We start from the raw sequence: 14,524 nt of genomic DNA, 5'->3' as shown, positions 1-14,524 counted from the left end.
ACAGGGTGTGAATGTTCATGCAAACCTTGCGAATTGGCCGCCGCAGGATTCTCCTGGCCCGCTGCGCTAAAAGTTTTGCATTAGTCTTCAAAGGTACTGTGCATGTAACATTTAGTATGCATTTCTTTGGCAGCATATGCGTAGAAACATAAGAGATTCTAATAAAAGTTTAATTTTAAATAAATTGTTTCCATTTAACTATAAATCCCTGGACACAGTCATAAAATTATTTTAGGAACTTACAAAGACTATCTTTGTACCTTCCCAGGTCTCAAACGCAATTGGAATGGAATTGTCAGAGACGCCACCTCATAACATTGATACTCACACAAAGCTTATGATGAGCAATAACTTGGAAACGCTGTAAAGCTGAATTCCTCCTTGAACTTCTTCTGGGATGTATTTTGTTTGTGTGGAACCTGTGGCAGTAGAGAATGCAGATATTTTTGAGTGAATAACAATGCTGTTTCCATTAGTTGTGTCAGGCAGTGTTTCAACATTAAAAACAATACGTATCCTGATTAAATTTCCTGAAATAATATAAGTTGTAAGATAACCTGAGTGCAAAACACAAGGTTTGAATTAAGACAATGGGCTAAGTCACCTTGGAACAATAATGGTGGATTAATGGTGCACATTTCTATTAATGAGTATTAGCCAACAAGTTCAGGGAATGAAGAGCTGCACCATGAATGCAAATCTCCAGGGCTTGCAGGTCAATTTATTTTGCTCCATTATTTACTTCGGACAAACAGCAACTCACCCTTAGCCTCCCTATTAGTTTTAAGATCTTGCTGAATCTGCACATTAACTAGCTATGGGAAAGTCAGGCCTCATAATTAAAAATTAAGCACCCTGTTAATGCCCTGATAATTATTAATGCAATCTAGTTCAGACTCCCTAGCCCAAAATGAGAACAATTTATCATCTGAGGGACAATAAATGGTTGCTGCAAGATTTTGAACATTTCAATTTTAAACTTAAACTTACTTTTCTTACCTATTTTTCTCCCTGTCCCTTATTGCAAGCTTTCTTCCCATCTCTTTATTGTGTTTTTTGTACCTGATTTGACTCTAATTTACATACTATCAATTCACCCTTCTTCGGCCTCCAGTGTTTCATTTCCAATCCTTACATAGCATTGAGTAAGGATATACGTGGTTGGTTCCATCATTTGCTGAGATTCCACATGCTTCTTTTCTGTCACTAAGAGCAAGTTTCCACTCAAAAAAAATTTGATAATCAAGTGCAGGAAAATATCTAATTCTATCAAGACATAATCCATTTAGTTTTTAATAAATGAGACATCTACAGTTTTTTTTTTCTCTTTTCTATTCATTCATGTGAGGTGGTTGCCACTCTCTAGGACAGCATTTATTACCCATCACTAATTGTCCTTGGTGGTGGTGAACTGTCTCTGGAACCACTGCAAAAAGCTGTGTTATAGAAACACCCACAGTGCTGTTAGGATGGGATTCCAGGAGTTTGACCCAGCAACAGCAAAGGAATGGTGATATTGCTTCAGGTCAGGACTTGAAGCCATATGTGTGACTTGGAGGGGAACTTGCAAATGGTGGTGTTCCCATCCATCTGCTGCCCTTCTCCTTCTAGCAGGTAAAAGTTATGGATTTTGAAGGTGCTGTTGAATGAGCCTTGGTGAGTTGCTGTGTGGGGGAGGAGAGAGTGAATGTTTGAGGTTATGGGTGGGCGCCAATGGGTTGCTTTACTCTGGTTGGTGTCAAATTTCTTGAGTATTGTTGGACTTGCTGTCATGTAGGCAGGTGGTGGGTATTCCATTGAATTCCTGACTTGTGCCTTTTAGCCAAGTTTTGGGGAGCCAGGATGTGTTTTGCTCTCTGAAAACTTCACAGCCCCTGAGCTGCTCTTGTTGCTAGTGTTTATATGACTGGTCCAGTTTAGTTTCTGGTCAACGGTAATCCCCAGGCTGTTGACGTGTGATGACGATGCCATCGAATCTCAAAGCAAGGCGGTCAGATTCTCTTTCGTTGGAGGTCATCATTGTATGGTGTGAATTTTACTTGCCACTTGTCAGCCCAAGGCTGAATATATTGTCCAGGTATTGCTATATATAGTCGAGGACTGCCGAATGATGCTTTTTCAGTCATCATCAAATGTACTACTTCTGAACATATGATGGAAGGAAGGTCATTAATGAAGCAGCTGAAGATGGTTAGGTCCAGGAAACTATCCTGAGGAACGCCTGCAGTGATGTCCCAAAACAGATCTCCAACTACCACAACCGTTCTCCTTTGTGCTAGGTATGACTCCAAGCAGTGGAGAGTATTTGTCTCGATTTTCGTTGACTTCAGTTTTGCTTGGACTCTTGGGTGCCACACTTAGTCAAATGCTGCCTTGATGGCAGGGCCAGTCACTCTTGTCTCACTATTTAAGATAGGCTGTTTGGACGAAGGCTGTAATGAGGTCAGGAACCGGGTGGTCTGACTGAACTCAAACTGAACAGGTTATTGCTGAATAAGTGCTGCGTTACGGCACTGTCGACCACTCTTGCCATCACTTTGCAGATGATCGAGAGTAGACAAGTGGGGCTGCATTTGTGTTTGTCCTGCATTTTGTGGGTAGGACATACCTGGACAATTTTTTAGATTGCTGGGCAGATGCCAGTGGAACAACTTCAATAGGGATGTGTCTAGTTCTGGAGCACAAGTCATCAGTATCATCGCCAGAATGTTGTCAGGATCCATAGTCTTTGCTGTATTGTGTATTCAGCCATTTCTTGATGTCATGTGGAATGAATCTGATATCTGTGATACCGAGGACTTCAAGCGGAGCTAGAACATCTATTTGGCATTTCTGGCTCAAGCTGGCTGTAAGTGCTTCGGCCTTGTCTTTTGCACTGTGGTGCTGGGCTCCCCCAACATTGAGAATGGGCTATCCTCCTCTAGTTAGTTCTTCAACTGTCCACATCATTCATAACTAGATGTGGCAGGATTGCAGAGCCTAGGTCTGATCTGTTGGTTCCAGGATAGCCTTGCTTTGCTTCTGCTCTTTGAAATGCATGTAGTCCTGTTCTGTAGCTTCACCAGATTGACACTTCATTTCATGATAAACCTGGTACTGCTCCATTCCTGCTCCCCTCCACTCTTCACCAAACTGGTGCTGACCCCTCAGCTTAAAGGTAATGGTAGAGTGGGGGCTTTGCCAGACTATAAAGTTACAGATTGTGGTTATATGCACTTCTGCTGCTGCTAGTGCTTCATGGAAGACAAGTTTTGAGTTGCTAGTTCCATACAGCAGAATCAAAGATATCTTTGATGTGATAATGGGGCTTCACCTTCACAAGGACTGTCTGGTGGGTCACTCCTAACAATACTGTCACAGACAGATGTATCTGCGATAGAATGATTGGTGAGGATTAGGTCATCTGGTTGGTTCCCTCATCACCTGCTAAAGAGCCCTTCCAACAGCCATATTCTTTAAAATTCAGCTAGTTCAGTCAGTAGGGGTGCTACCCAGCCACTCTTGGTGGTGAACATTGAAGTTCATTTTGTACCTTTTTCACCCTCAATGCTTCCTCCAAGTAGTGTTCAACATGGAACAGTACCGAATCATTAGCTGAGGGTGGCAGTAGATGGTAACCAGCAGGAGATTTCCTTGCTTACGTTTGACCTAATGGCACAAGACTGCATAGCATCTGAAGTTGATGTTAAGGACTCCCAGGGCAATTCCATCTGAGGTGTCACCTCCTCAGAGATGGTGGTGGTAATATTATAGAGGCTCCAATGTTCTGACCAGGAAACTCTGCCACTCTTACCGCCTGCCATTGGCATTTGTTGGAAATATCTGAGAGTTGATACTCAACCTGCTTGGGTAGACTTTACCAATGGATCTTCCTGGGCCTTGGTATCTGAAACATTGTCTGGAATGTATGATTCCATGAGTATGCCTACGTCAGAATGCTGTTTGACTAGTCTATGGGACAGCTCTTCCAATTTACTACAAGCCCCAGATATTACTAAGGAGAACTTTGCAGGTTTATACCATTGTTGTTTCCAATGCCCAGACTGATTCAGGTCACCTGTCTGGCTTTCTTTCTTTTTTCAGAGTTTGTCGCAGTTTGATGCAACTGAATGTCTTGCTGGACAATTTCAATAGGGATTTAAGAGTAAACCATGTTGCTGTGCGTCTAGAGTAACATGTAGGCCAGACTAGGTAAAGACAGTAGACTTCCTTCCCTAAAGGAAATTAGTGAACCATTGGTGAGAGTGTTTACGACAATTGGCTACAATTAAGCAGTTTTTAATTCCAGATTTACTAATTGAATTTAAACTCTGCTGGCTGCTGTAGTGGGATTTGAACCCATGTCTCCAAAACCTGGTCCTCTGGATTACTAGTCCAGGGACATTACCATTATAGTAACAGAGGAAACAGACACAGAATTCAACCCTCCGCCACTCAATCAGATCATGGCTGATCTCTTCCTGGTCTCAAATCCATCTCCCCACCTGTTCCCCACATCCCTTATCCTTTTCTTAATGTTAGAAATATGTCAATCTCCCTCTTGAAACCATTCAACGATTCAGACTCCACTGCATATGGGGCAGTGAGTTCCACAAATTCACCACCCTCTGCGAGAAGTAATTCCTTTTCATCTCAGTTTTAAATCTACCACCTGGCAACCTATACCTGTGGTCAGTGCTTTAACCACTGCTTTCCCAACAGCGACAAAGAAATTATTTTAATACAGGGAACACATAATGAGAATAAGTTATTGATAAAAATAAATGATTAACTGGTCAAACGTTGCACAACTCACTATGAATTATTTTTGGCACATCACAAGTTTGTGCCCACAGTTCAGGCCCACCCCAAAATACAAATAAAGCATATTTTTCTTTTCAAATATAAACATCTGTAATAAAGAAAGCAAAGGGCACTGAAGGGATGTTCTCCATTCTTAATTTTACCTGCCACATGTTTAATCCTCTGGGCTACCTCTTCATCAGTCGGTGTAGTTACAGGACTGATTGTTTCATCGAGATGTTGGCTTCGCACATGCATGTGAGGTCGCTTTCTCCTTCGAATTGTGGACGATTTGTTGGGTTTTTCTTTTGGAGATTGCCTGTGCAGTTCAGCAGCATATTGTTTCTCTACTTTTGCAAGCTCAATATCTATGGATACCAAAGTAGGGGTGTTTTAAGTTGCAGTCAACCAAACAAAACCGTGTCTTACCTGATTAAGTATTACATTATTCAGAATTGAACCAATATATTCGCTACCTCCTGATTAACGCATTGCCTGCAAGTGTGCCCATTTTGTGCAAAAATCCAAGTATTTAGTTAGTCTACATCAGATCAAAGGATGGTCTGTGTTACAGTGGAAAGTGTTCGTGCCTCTAAGCCGTAGTTCCAGGTTCGAGGTCTACCCCAGGATTTGATGGCTAAGGAAGGTACTATGGTAAATGCAACTCACACAGGTTGAGTATCAACTTTCAAATCCTTCCAACAAATGCCATTGCCGGGCAGTAAGAGTGGTAGAATTTTCTGGTCAGAATAGTGGAGCCTTTACTACTACTTTCCGTAGCTCCAAACCATAATATGAACGAAAAAGTTCATACTGCCACAGCAACTTGGACCTCCTGGTCAAGTTCTTACTAACGGCATCTCAGTGCACCTTGTCTTGGCTTATTATGGTAAACTGGGGAAACAATTTGCATTTAACATAGTACTGCTCAAGATAAATTATTACAACCATTAGTGCTTTTGTGATCTCCAATTGTCAAAGAAAAATAGCAACAGGCTAAAATTATTCCTCTCTGCTCAGACTAACGTTCCTTACCCAGAAACAAGTCTTGCTCCTAATTCTTTGCTGATCTTAATCTCGTAACGATAGCCTTAGCTTTTTGTACTGAAGGACTAAATGTACTAAAGTTCACACTCCTCTGAATATGCACTAACCAGGGATCAAGTTTGGTTGTGACAGCACACGGAGAAAATGGCTCATCATCTCTCATCATTGGGCACGTACAGGAAAAACAGCCATTTAAATGGCTAGAATTCTCTGATGTTGGACTCCCCACCACCACTGACAGCGAGAACGGAGAACCTGGCACTCAGCCAAATCTCTAATCACTGCAGCGGGATTCTCGACCACATGTCTGGCAGAACCCAAGAAACTGTACTTAAGCAATAAAAGACAAGGGTAGAAAATTGAATGTTTCTCACCTAAATGCCTAAAGTAGTCATCCAAGCCACTCCAAAAATTCTTCTCAATGAACGATTTCACCAATCCCCATGGCTGTTTCCTATACTTCAGTTCTGTTGATATCCTGGATATAAGAAATTAAGTTAATTGATTAAAGAACACATTTATAATTCAGTTATCTTTCAAAACTTTACGTTATTTATACATGCAATCTCGAACAGCATGTCAAATACATGAAGGAAATTATTTACCTGCTAACTTCCAGGTCAGTGTGCATGAATGGGATCTTACACTTTGTGGGGTAAATGACTATTTCTAGTAAAGCCTTTCTCCTGGGCAACAAGATGCACAATTTGTGAGGCATGAAAGAGGTATTAGGATCCGTTCATATGGTTCTGACATGCCAACATTTACCCTGAATGTACTTTGCACTGATCATTAAACAGCAAAGAACAACAATCACCTTGCAGTTAGAAATACAAGTACATCATTGTCATAATGTTGATTGCTTCTCCATCAGGTTGGTTCAAAAACAGCATTTAAATCAGGGTGGCTAAGGTGTTATACATTGCTTGTTATTTAATACGTGCTTTAATGCATGCAGGCAATAACATAGAATCAGTGATCCCCTCATGACGAGTATAGCGTTTTGGTAATGAGTCTTAAGTCTTCTAATTTTAGTCACTAGCACTGTGAACAAATAAAATTCACCGCTTGCATATTGAATTGAATAGACAGGACATTGTTTCTTTGCAAATACCCTTGCTTGTAAAACTTATTGAGTGTGGATGGGATTCAGTCTAGAATACTATGACACAATAGGTTGTTTTGTTCTGTGAGTTAAAATGAAAAACATTCACCAGATGATAAATGGACCTGAAACTTATTGGAAAGACACTGTTAATACTCCAAAAAAGGCTGTCATTTGGAACTCCATAAATCTTTAAATGAATAGTTGGCAATTTTACTTTGTTTTGAATAGGTACATTTTGATCTCATTTTTTTCCCTTTTCAGACTTCAAAGGTGTTGGTGCAAAACTCACAGTGTGTCTGTCCAGAATTTTCGAAAGCCATCAAAAGGAAGAAGGAACGTAGAATCACTACAGTTAGAAGGAAGCCATTAGGCCCATCGAGTATGCATCGACTCTTACCCAGGATAACCCCTTAACCCCACATATTTCTCCCACTAATCCCCCTAACACATAGATCTTGGGACACAAAGTGCAATTTAGCACAGCCAATCAACTTAACTTGCACAACTTTGGACTGTGGGAGGAAATTGAAGCACCTGGAGGAAATCCAAGAAGATACAGGGAGAACACAGTCAGGCTGTGAATCGAACCTGGGTCCTTGGCGCTGTGAGGTAGCAGTGCGAATCACTGTGCTAGTAAGCTGCCCACAGGACCAGTAGTCAAATATCCAGCCCTTCAGTTTGTTCTGCCATTCAATTAGATCATTATCAAATTAAGAAGCACTTTAAGGAAGCACAAATTAAAAAGGGTGACAGTCTGTGGCGAGCATACATGTCCTTCCCATGTCTGCGAGGGTTTCCTCAGGGTGCTCTGGTTTCCTCCCATTGTACAAAAAGGTACAAGTTAAATGGACAAACTAAATTGCCCCTTAATGTCGAAAAATGTCTAGGTTAGTGGATTAAACATGGTAAATGTATAAGGTTACAGGGATAGAGCCAGGGTGTGGGCCTAGGTAAGATACACTTTTGGAGGGCTATGTGGCCTCTTTCTGCATGTGGGGATTCTATGGTTCCAAACACAAAGACTGATTGATGTTTGAAACTCTTCTACAAATAGCAACAGATGCAAAATAAATTTTAGGGTATTAACAGATTGGGGAGTTTGTGGATTTAGTTTGCAGATCAGCCATAAATCTCATTGAAAGGCAGAGCAGTTTCAAATAACCTGGTTCCTGGTTCCTACTTCCAAAATGTTGAACAGTATTTCCCATGTCCATCTGCCTTAATTCCCTTGCCAAACAAAAATTTATCAGTATCATTTTTGAATTTTCAAGTCACAACAGCGTCTCTGGGAAAAAAGTCTCATTTTCTATTCATCTTTGTGTGAAGTAGTAGCAAAGTAGTTGTCCAAGTATTAGAAGGCTCCATGGGGGGGAAAATGACTAAAGGCCAAAATTTTCAGTCCTCATTCGCAGTTGGGATTTTCCAGTGCCGCTAAAAACAAATGGAGCTTTGGCTGGAACACCAAATTTTCTGTTCTTGTTTGCACTGGGTTCCGCCATGGACAAGACAGAAAAACCCCACTCAAAGAATACCATCTGAGGTTGCTTAGGGATGTTGAATTATTAAGAGATATTAAGAATACAAGAATACGATATTAAGAAGACTTCTTAATATTTACTGTTTTCTGTATTCAAGGGGGAATACATTCTAGGAAGTTGTGCAATCTTCTGGATTGACTTTACTATTAATTATTAGTCATTATTGGCAGATATTTTCAGTAAATGATGGTATAAGAATGTTTCTTTTATTGCTTTCCCAAATCTAGGACACTAGGAGAGGGCTGTTGATATCTCCAGTAAGATAAAGGGAGAAGAGTTTCTGGTTGAACCCTGAGCTTGCAATGTTATCAAATAACGGGTATTTGAAGGTGCAAGTCGGTTCTTAAAGGGAAATGGTGCATCCAAGGTTGGTCTTTGACACTAAATGTGAAACCATATCAACCCATCAAAGCAGCTGCACGAAGACGTAACATTGCAGTGGCGAAAATCTATTCCAGCTCCATTCAGGTTCCACTGTCTAAAATTATCTCCTTGGTGTTAAGTAATACTCTCTTCAGAGAATTGCAAAATGATGAAGAATTTAAGAATCACAAACTTTTTGTGGTACTTGCTGCACTTAAATTCAATATGTTGCTACACAAAACTACTAAATCAGGAGTAACAGCTTCCTTACCTCAGCCTGCTTTTGTTTTTTGCCACCCGTGTAAGGCTGTATCTGTTGATTGTGTAGAAGTAGTCATGATATGGAACGTCATGTGTAATCACCTCTGCATCGATCACATAACACTCACTCTCCTGGCTGGCTTTGTACAAAGTCTGTTAATGAAGAAAAATTTCAAAGTGCACAAATTGCAATCAGTACATTGGAAGAACACTCTAGGGAATACATATCACAAATGGTAATTGCTTACTTCAAGATCAGTCCTCTGCAGTTTACATTAAACAATATTTTACCAAACTAAACAGTTATTTAGTTTTTGATGGTTGAAACTACAAAGCTCAGGAGTCAGTGTCTTGCAGTGCTATAAAATGCTAATTTTGCTAACCTGCAAACAGCAAGTATTTTAGTTGGATAAAATAGCCTAATGTATTCCATAACTAATTACAGCTTCATAGAATCGGTGCTGTCAGTTGTTAGAAGCATAAATACCCGGGAAGCACAGTGGTTAGAACTGCTGCCTCACAGCGCCAGGGACCTAGGTACGATTCCCTGCTGAGGTCACTGTCTGTGTGAAGCTTGCATACTTTCCCCATGTCTCCATGGGTTTCCCCTAAGTGCTCTGGTTAGGTGGATTGGCCATGCTAAATTGCCCATTAATGTCAGGGGGTCTAGAGGTTATTGCAGAAGGTCAGGGGACATGGAGTTGGGGGTAGGGTGTTAGCGTGGATAGAGGATTGGTTGTCAAATAGGAGGCAGAGAGTGGGGGTCAATGGGTGCTATTCGGATTGGCGGTTGGTGACTAGTGGGGTGCCCCAGGGGTCGGTGCTGGGGCCTCAGCTATTTACCATTTATATAGATGATCTGGAGGAGGGAACCGAGTGTAGGGTGTCGAAATTTGCTGATGACACCAAGATTGGGGGAAAGGCAAATTGTGCGGAGGGTGTGGAGAGTCTGCAGAAGGATCTAGATAGGCTGGGCGAATGGGCCAGGAAATGGCAAATGGAATTTAATGTTGGCAAGTGTGAGGTGGTCCACTTTGGTAGGAAGAATGGTAGGAAGGACTATTACTTACGTGGCGGAAAACTGCAGCAGGCGACGGTGCAGAGGGACCTCGGGGTCCTTGTGCATGAGTCGCAAAAACCCAGCTTGCAGGTGCAGCAGGTGGTCAGGAAGGCGAATGGGATGCTGGCCTTCATAGCGAGGGGGATTGAATATAAAAGTAGGGAGGTCTTGCTGCAGCTGTATAGGGCATTGGTGAGGCCGCAGCTGGAGTACTGTGTGCAGTTTTGGGCGCCGCACCTGCGCAAGGATATTTTGGCCCTGGAGGGAGTGCAGAGGAGGTTTACTAGGCTGATACCGGAGTTGAGGGGATTGAGCTATGAGGAGAGGCTGAATAAACTAGGCTTGTACTTGTTAGAGTTTAGAAGAATGAGGGGAGATCTCTCATTGAGACGTATAAGATGATGAATGGGATGGATAGGATAGAGGTGGAGAGACTCTTCCCGCTCAAAAAAGACAGTAGGACTAGGGGGCACAGCCTCAAGATAAAGGGGAGGCGGTTTAGAACGGAGTTGAGGAGGAACTTCTTCACTCAAAGGGTGGTGAATCTCTGGAATTCTCTGCCCGTTGAAGTGGTGGAGGCTGCCTCGCTAAATATTTTTAAGAAGCGGGTTGATGGGTTCTTGATAAGAGAGGGGATTAAGGGTTATGGGGAGAGGGCGGGAAAGTGGAACTGTGCCACAACAGATCAGCTATGATCTTATTGAATGGCGGGGCAGGCTCGAAGGGCTAGATGGCCTACTCCTGCTCCTATTTCTTATGTTCTTATGTTCTTATGTTCTTAAATGTATGGGAATGGGGCTCGGCTGGGATTGTGGCAGATTTGATGGGCTGGATGGCCTCCTGCACTGTTGGATTCTATGATTCAATGAAATTGTACTGAGATCACAGGATTTACTTACTCCAACAACACTGACTTAGGAATCAAAGATGAACTCTATCAAGTGCTAAAGATATAAGCCAGATCACATTTAATGTGAGTCTTACCTGGGTCTCGGTGACTGTGGCAGTTTTTGGCGCAAGTGGGTTTGAGAGAGCAATAGTGTACAACATCACTCGGGTCTGATTGCCATCAACTTCTTTCTTCCAAGGATGACTAACCATATCTAGAGTGAAAAATAATTCAGTATTGTTAGCCATTCTTCATCATTCTAGGACCTTCATCTGGAATGCAGGATTTGCAGAAGTAGCTTTCATTATGGCTAATATGAGTATTCAGTTTCATCATACACATAGGTCAGAATCTGACCTCGCTGCAGTGAGTTTCTCTGCAGTGAATGTGTGAACCAATCAAACGTCCATTGACTTTGGCAGGAAAGGCCAGAAAATAGAATGTGTGTGTGTGTTTTTAAACTTCTCATTTTACTTTCACTTAATCACTTATTCCAATTCTGAGTCGTGCAGAGTCATGGTATTCGGCAGGGTTCACGCAGGACAGGATCGCAGTTCAGCGTAGGACTCACACTCGCACACAGACAAACTTAAGACAATTTAGCATGGCCTATTTACCTAACCTGCCATCTTTAGACTGGGGAGGAAACCGGAGCACCCAGTGAAAACCCACGCAGACACAGATAGAATCTGCAGACTCCACACAGACAGACATAAGGCCGGAATTGAACTTGGGTCCCTGGAGCTGTGAGGCAGCAGCATCAACTATTGTGCCACCGTGCTGCCCAGTGTTTTTTAAACATCTCTGTCAATTAGGTGATCAATGGAGGTTAAAAAATATACATTTTATGGTTGTGTTTGATTAAACAAATCATTTTCTTTCCTATTGAAACATTTGTGAATGCATGATCAATTGTGTTAAACATCATACATTGGCAATTTCTGTCCTCAAAGTCTCACTGCTTTTCACATTTTTGTACCAACCCGGCATATTAGAAACTTCTTACATATATTTATTACACCGTGATGGCATTTCATTGCTTCAGTTTTGCATTTCCAGCTCTTCAGTGTGTAATAAGCACTTAAGTCTCAACCAGACCTACTCTTGTGCTTCCCAAAATGCCATAAGTTTTGCAGAAAAAACAATTTCAAAAATAAATTGATTGGATGGCCACAAAAAGGAAATACACTTGCCAGATAGAGCAGAGAATAGGACTAAGTGGAATGGTCTACAGAGAGCCTACATGGACTTGATGGCCTCTTTCTGTTTGTTGTGAGACTATGCACCTTCACTTTTTCGAAAATACGGTTTTTCAACTTTCAAGTGACTGAAGTTTGGAAATTTTGCACTTTGAATAGAGACAGAGCAAACTGTTTAAAAACGCAAGGTCACGTTCCAAGGTGAAAGTGAGGAACAAATAAATTACCCTCAGGGGAAATTGAAGAGAGCAACATTTCTTATAGTCTAGAAACAATAACTGTCACAGAAGGACACGTGCAAAACCTCTTCGAAATTCAAAATGGATGAAGTGTTTCAAGGCAAAGCTGACCAATCACTTGAGAGATATTGCAAGTGACAACAGGTGTTGTCAAGAAAGTCATCAGCAGAGAAAAGGGACTGAAGGCTGCTTTCGCTTCTATTTACACTTTTGGAATAACAGTGTCACCCAATTTGAAAAGCCAACTCTATCAGGAACCTACCAGCAAGTGAAGGATCTCGTAATAATTACATCTTCTGAAGCTGATTGCATCAAAGAAACAAGCTAACCTAAATGAGCCATAGCATTTTACATCTATGCCTCAATGACAATCAAAGGACATTTAATTGTATATTATTTTACCTTTTTTTTGGACTCTAACTTCCAAATGTTTGACCTCACATTATTACTTGGGATTAGAAGTTAATAAATCTGTTTTTTTTCACTCAAAACACTCTGTTTGATTCCCTAAAAACTTAAAACATTCTGATTTGGAAAAGGCATATTCTTGTAAAAGAGAAACTTAAACCTTTGTACCAAAGGGAGTGAGTTCACCTCTTTTCTCCTGATTATAACATAGGCCATAATGACTTTATGATCTAATTATGAATGATCAGAACTTAAAATACCATATGTAAATAAGAGTGGAATGGATGATTATAAAATAGAAATTGAATTAAGCTTGCAAGTGGTGGTCCTTTGTTACCTGCCCTCTACATGTGCTTCACCTGAAAAGTACCCTTGGTTTGAATCCCATTGCACAATGTTAAGGAAACTGCCTAGTTTATGTCAAGACAAAAAAAATCACAATTCAAATTATCAAAATAAATACTTACATCGCTGGGAAAAGAACTATTATTATCATATCTAAGGTGATACAATACATTTTGTTCATCTGGTTGTAAACAACAGAAGGGTTAATATACATATTTTATGATGTTCATGCCCTTTAAGAACTCTGTATATGGGTATGTTCCAGTAATGATTGATCATATATTTTTGTTGACATTAACTAATTCTTCAAAAAAAACAACGCAGGTGATCCCCAACCGACTCAAGAACAGCTTCTTCTCTGCTGCCATCAGACTTCTGAATGGATCTGCCTCGTATTAAGTTGATCTTTCTCTGCAGTCTAGCTATGACTGTAACACTACATGCTGCACTCTCTCCTTTCCTTCTCCATGTACAATACTTTTCACTGTATACTAATACATGTGACAATAATAAATCAAATCAAATCAAATCCAACAAGTGTACAGCTCCTCTATATCAGTGAGGATCGCAAAGCAGCCTGTCATCACCGATCTAGAGAAGCTAGAGGAAAAAGGACCTAAAATGCTGGGCCCCTTCTCAAGCACATTTAATATTTTGTCTGAAAACACCAAAGAATTTTTTCCATGCACAATTTTTTTCCCTTCTGTCACACTTCTAATGTAGCATTTTCAAATGTCAAAAATATAAGAGAGAAAAATAAAGGCAGTCTGTTTCATCTTAGTTTCTTCTGATCTGCAGTTTGCTATTTAGAAGTACTCACCAATCTGTAAGTCTCCTTTACCCATAGTACTTAACCACAAATTGATCTCAAGATACTGTTCGTAAAATAGTAAGACACTGTGACCGCGAAGGGTTAAAGGCAACTGTAGCTTAACAGAACAGCAGGTTGTCCATTAATTAGCATGAATCTGCTAACGCACAAAGGTCTTCCATACCTGTCAAGTGACCATGAGCAATACCGTGGGAGATTTTAGTATTAATTATTAGATCAAAAAAAGGTAAACTCTCACTCCCCATCCTTCTCATCCTGTCCAGTCTTTGAGACTGTTGATCACACTATCTTCCTCCAATGCCTCTCCACTGTTGTCTAGCTGGGTGGGACTGCTCTCACGTGGTTCAATTATTATCTAGTCATAGCCAAAGAATCACTGCAATTCTTTACTTCTTGTGTCTACACCGTTATCTGTACTGTCCTCCATGGATCTATCTTGAGCTTTTTTCTATT

At 40.9% G+C, this 14,524-nt stretch overlaps 1 protein-coding gene across 12 annotated transcripts in view; it reads right to left on the bottom strand.

The window, feature by feature from the left end:
• The window catches only part of gramd1ba (GRAM domain containing 1Ba), a 689,080-nt gene that overhangs the window by 14,669 nt on the left and 659,887 nt on the right, over positions 1-14,524 (bottom strand). For all 12 annotated transcript variants that reach the window (XM_080214716.1, XM_080214711.1, XM_080214713.1 and 9 more), the window contains 5 exons: positions 11,144-11,262; positions 9,110-9,252; positions 6,204-6,307; positions 4,947-5,150; positions 329-419 (listed from right to left, as the gene is read on the bottom strand). In XM_080214716.1, coding sequence (XP_080070842.1) covers positions 329-419; positions 4,947-5,150; positions 6,204-6,307; positions 9,110-9,252; positions 11,144-11,262 — 661 coding nt within the window. The remainder of the gene's footprint in view (positions 1-328; positions 420-4,946; positions 5,151-6,203; positions 6,308-9,109; positions 9,253-11,143; positions 11,263-14,524) is intronic.

The sequence above is a fragment of the Carcharhinus amblyrhynchos genome, chromosome 29, assembly GCF_965287045.1.
Source record: "Carcharhinus amblyrhynchos chromosome 29, sCarAmb.v2.hapA, whole genome shotgun sequence".
Classification (NCBI taxonomy): Eukaryota; Metazoa; Chordata; class Chondrichthyes; order Carcharhiniformes; family Carcharhinidae; genus Carcharhinus; species Carcharhinus amblyrhynchos.
The sequence above is the reverse complement of the archived record's forward strand: the minus strand, read 5'-3'. Positions and strand labels throughout refer to the sequence as shown.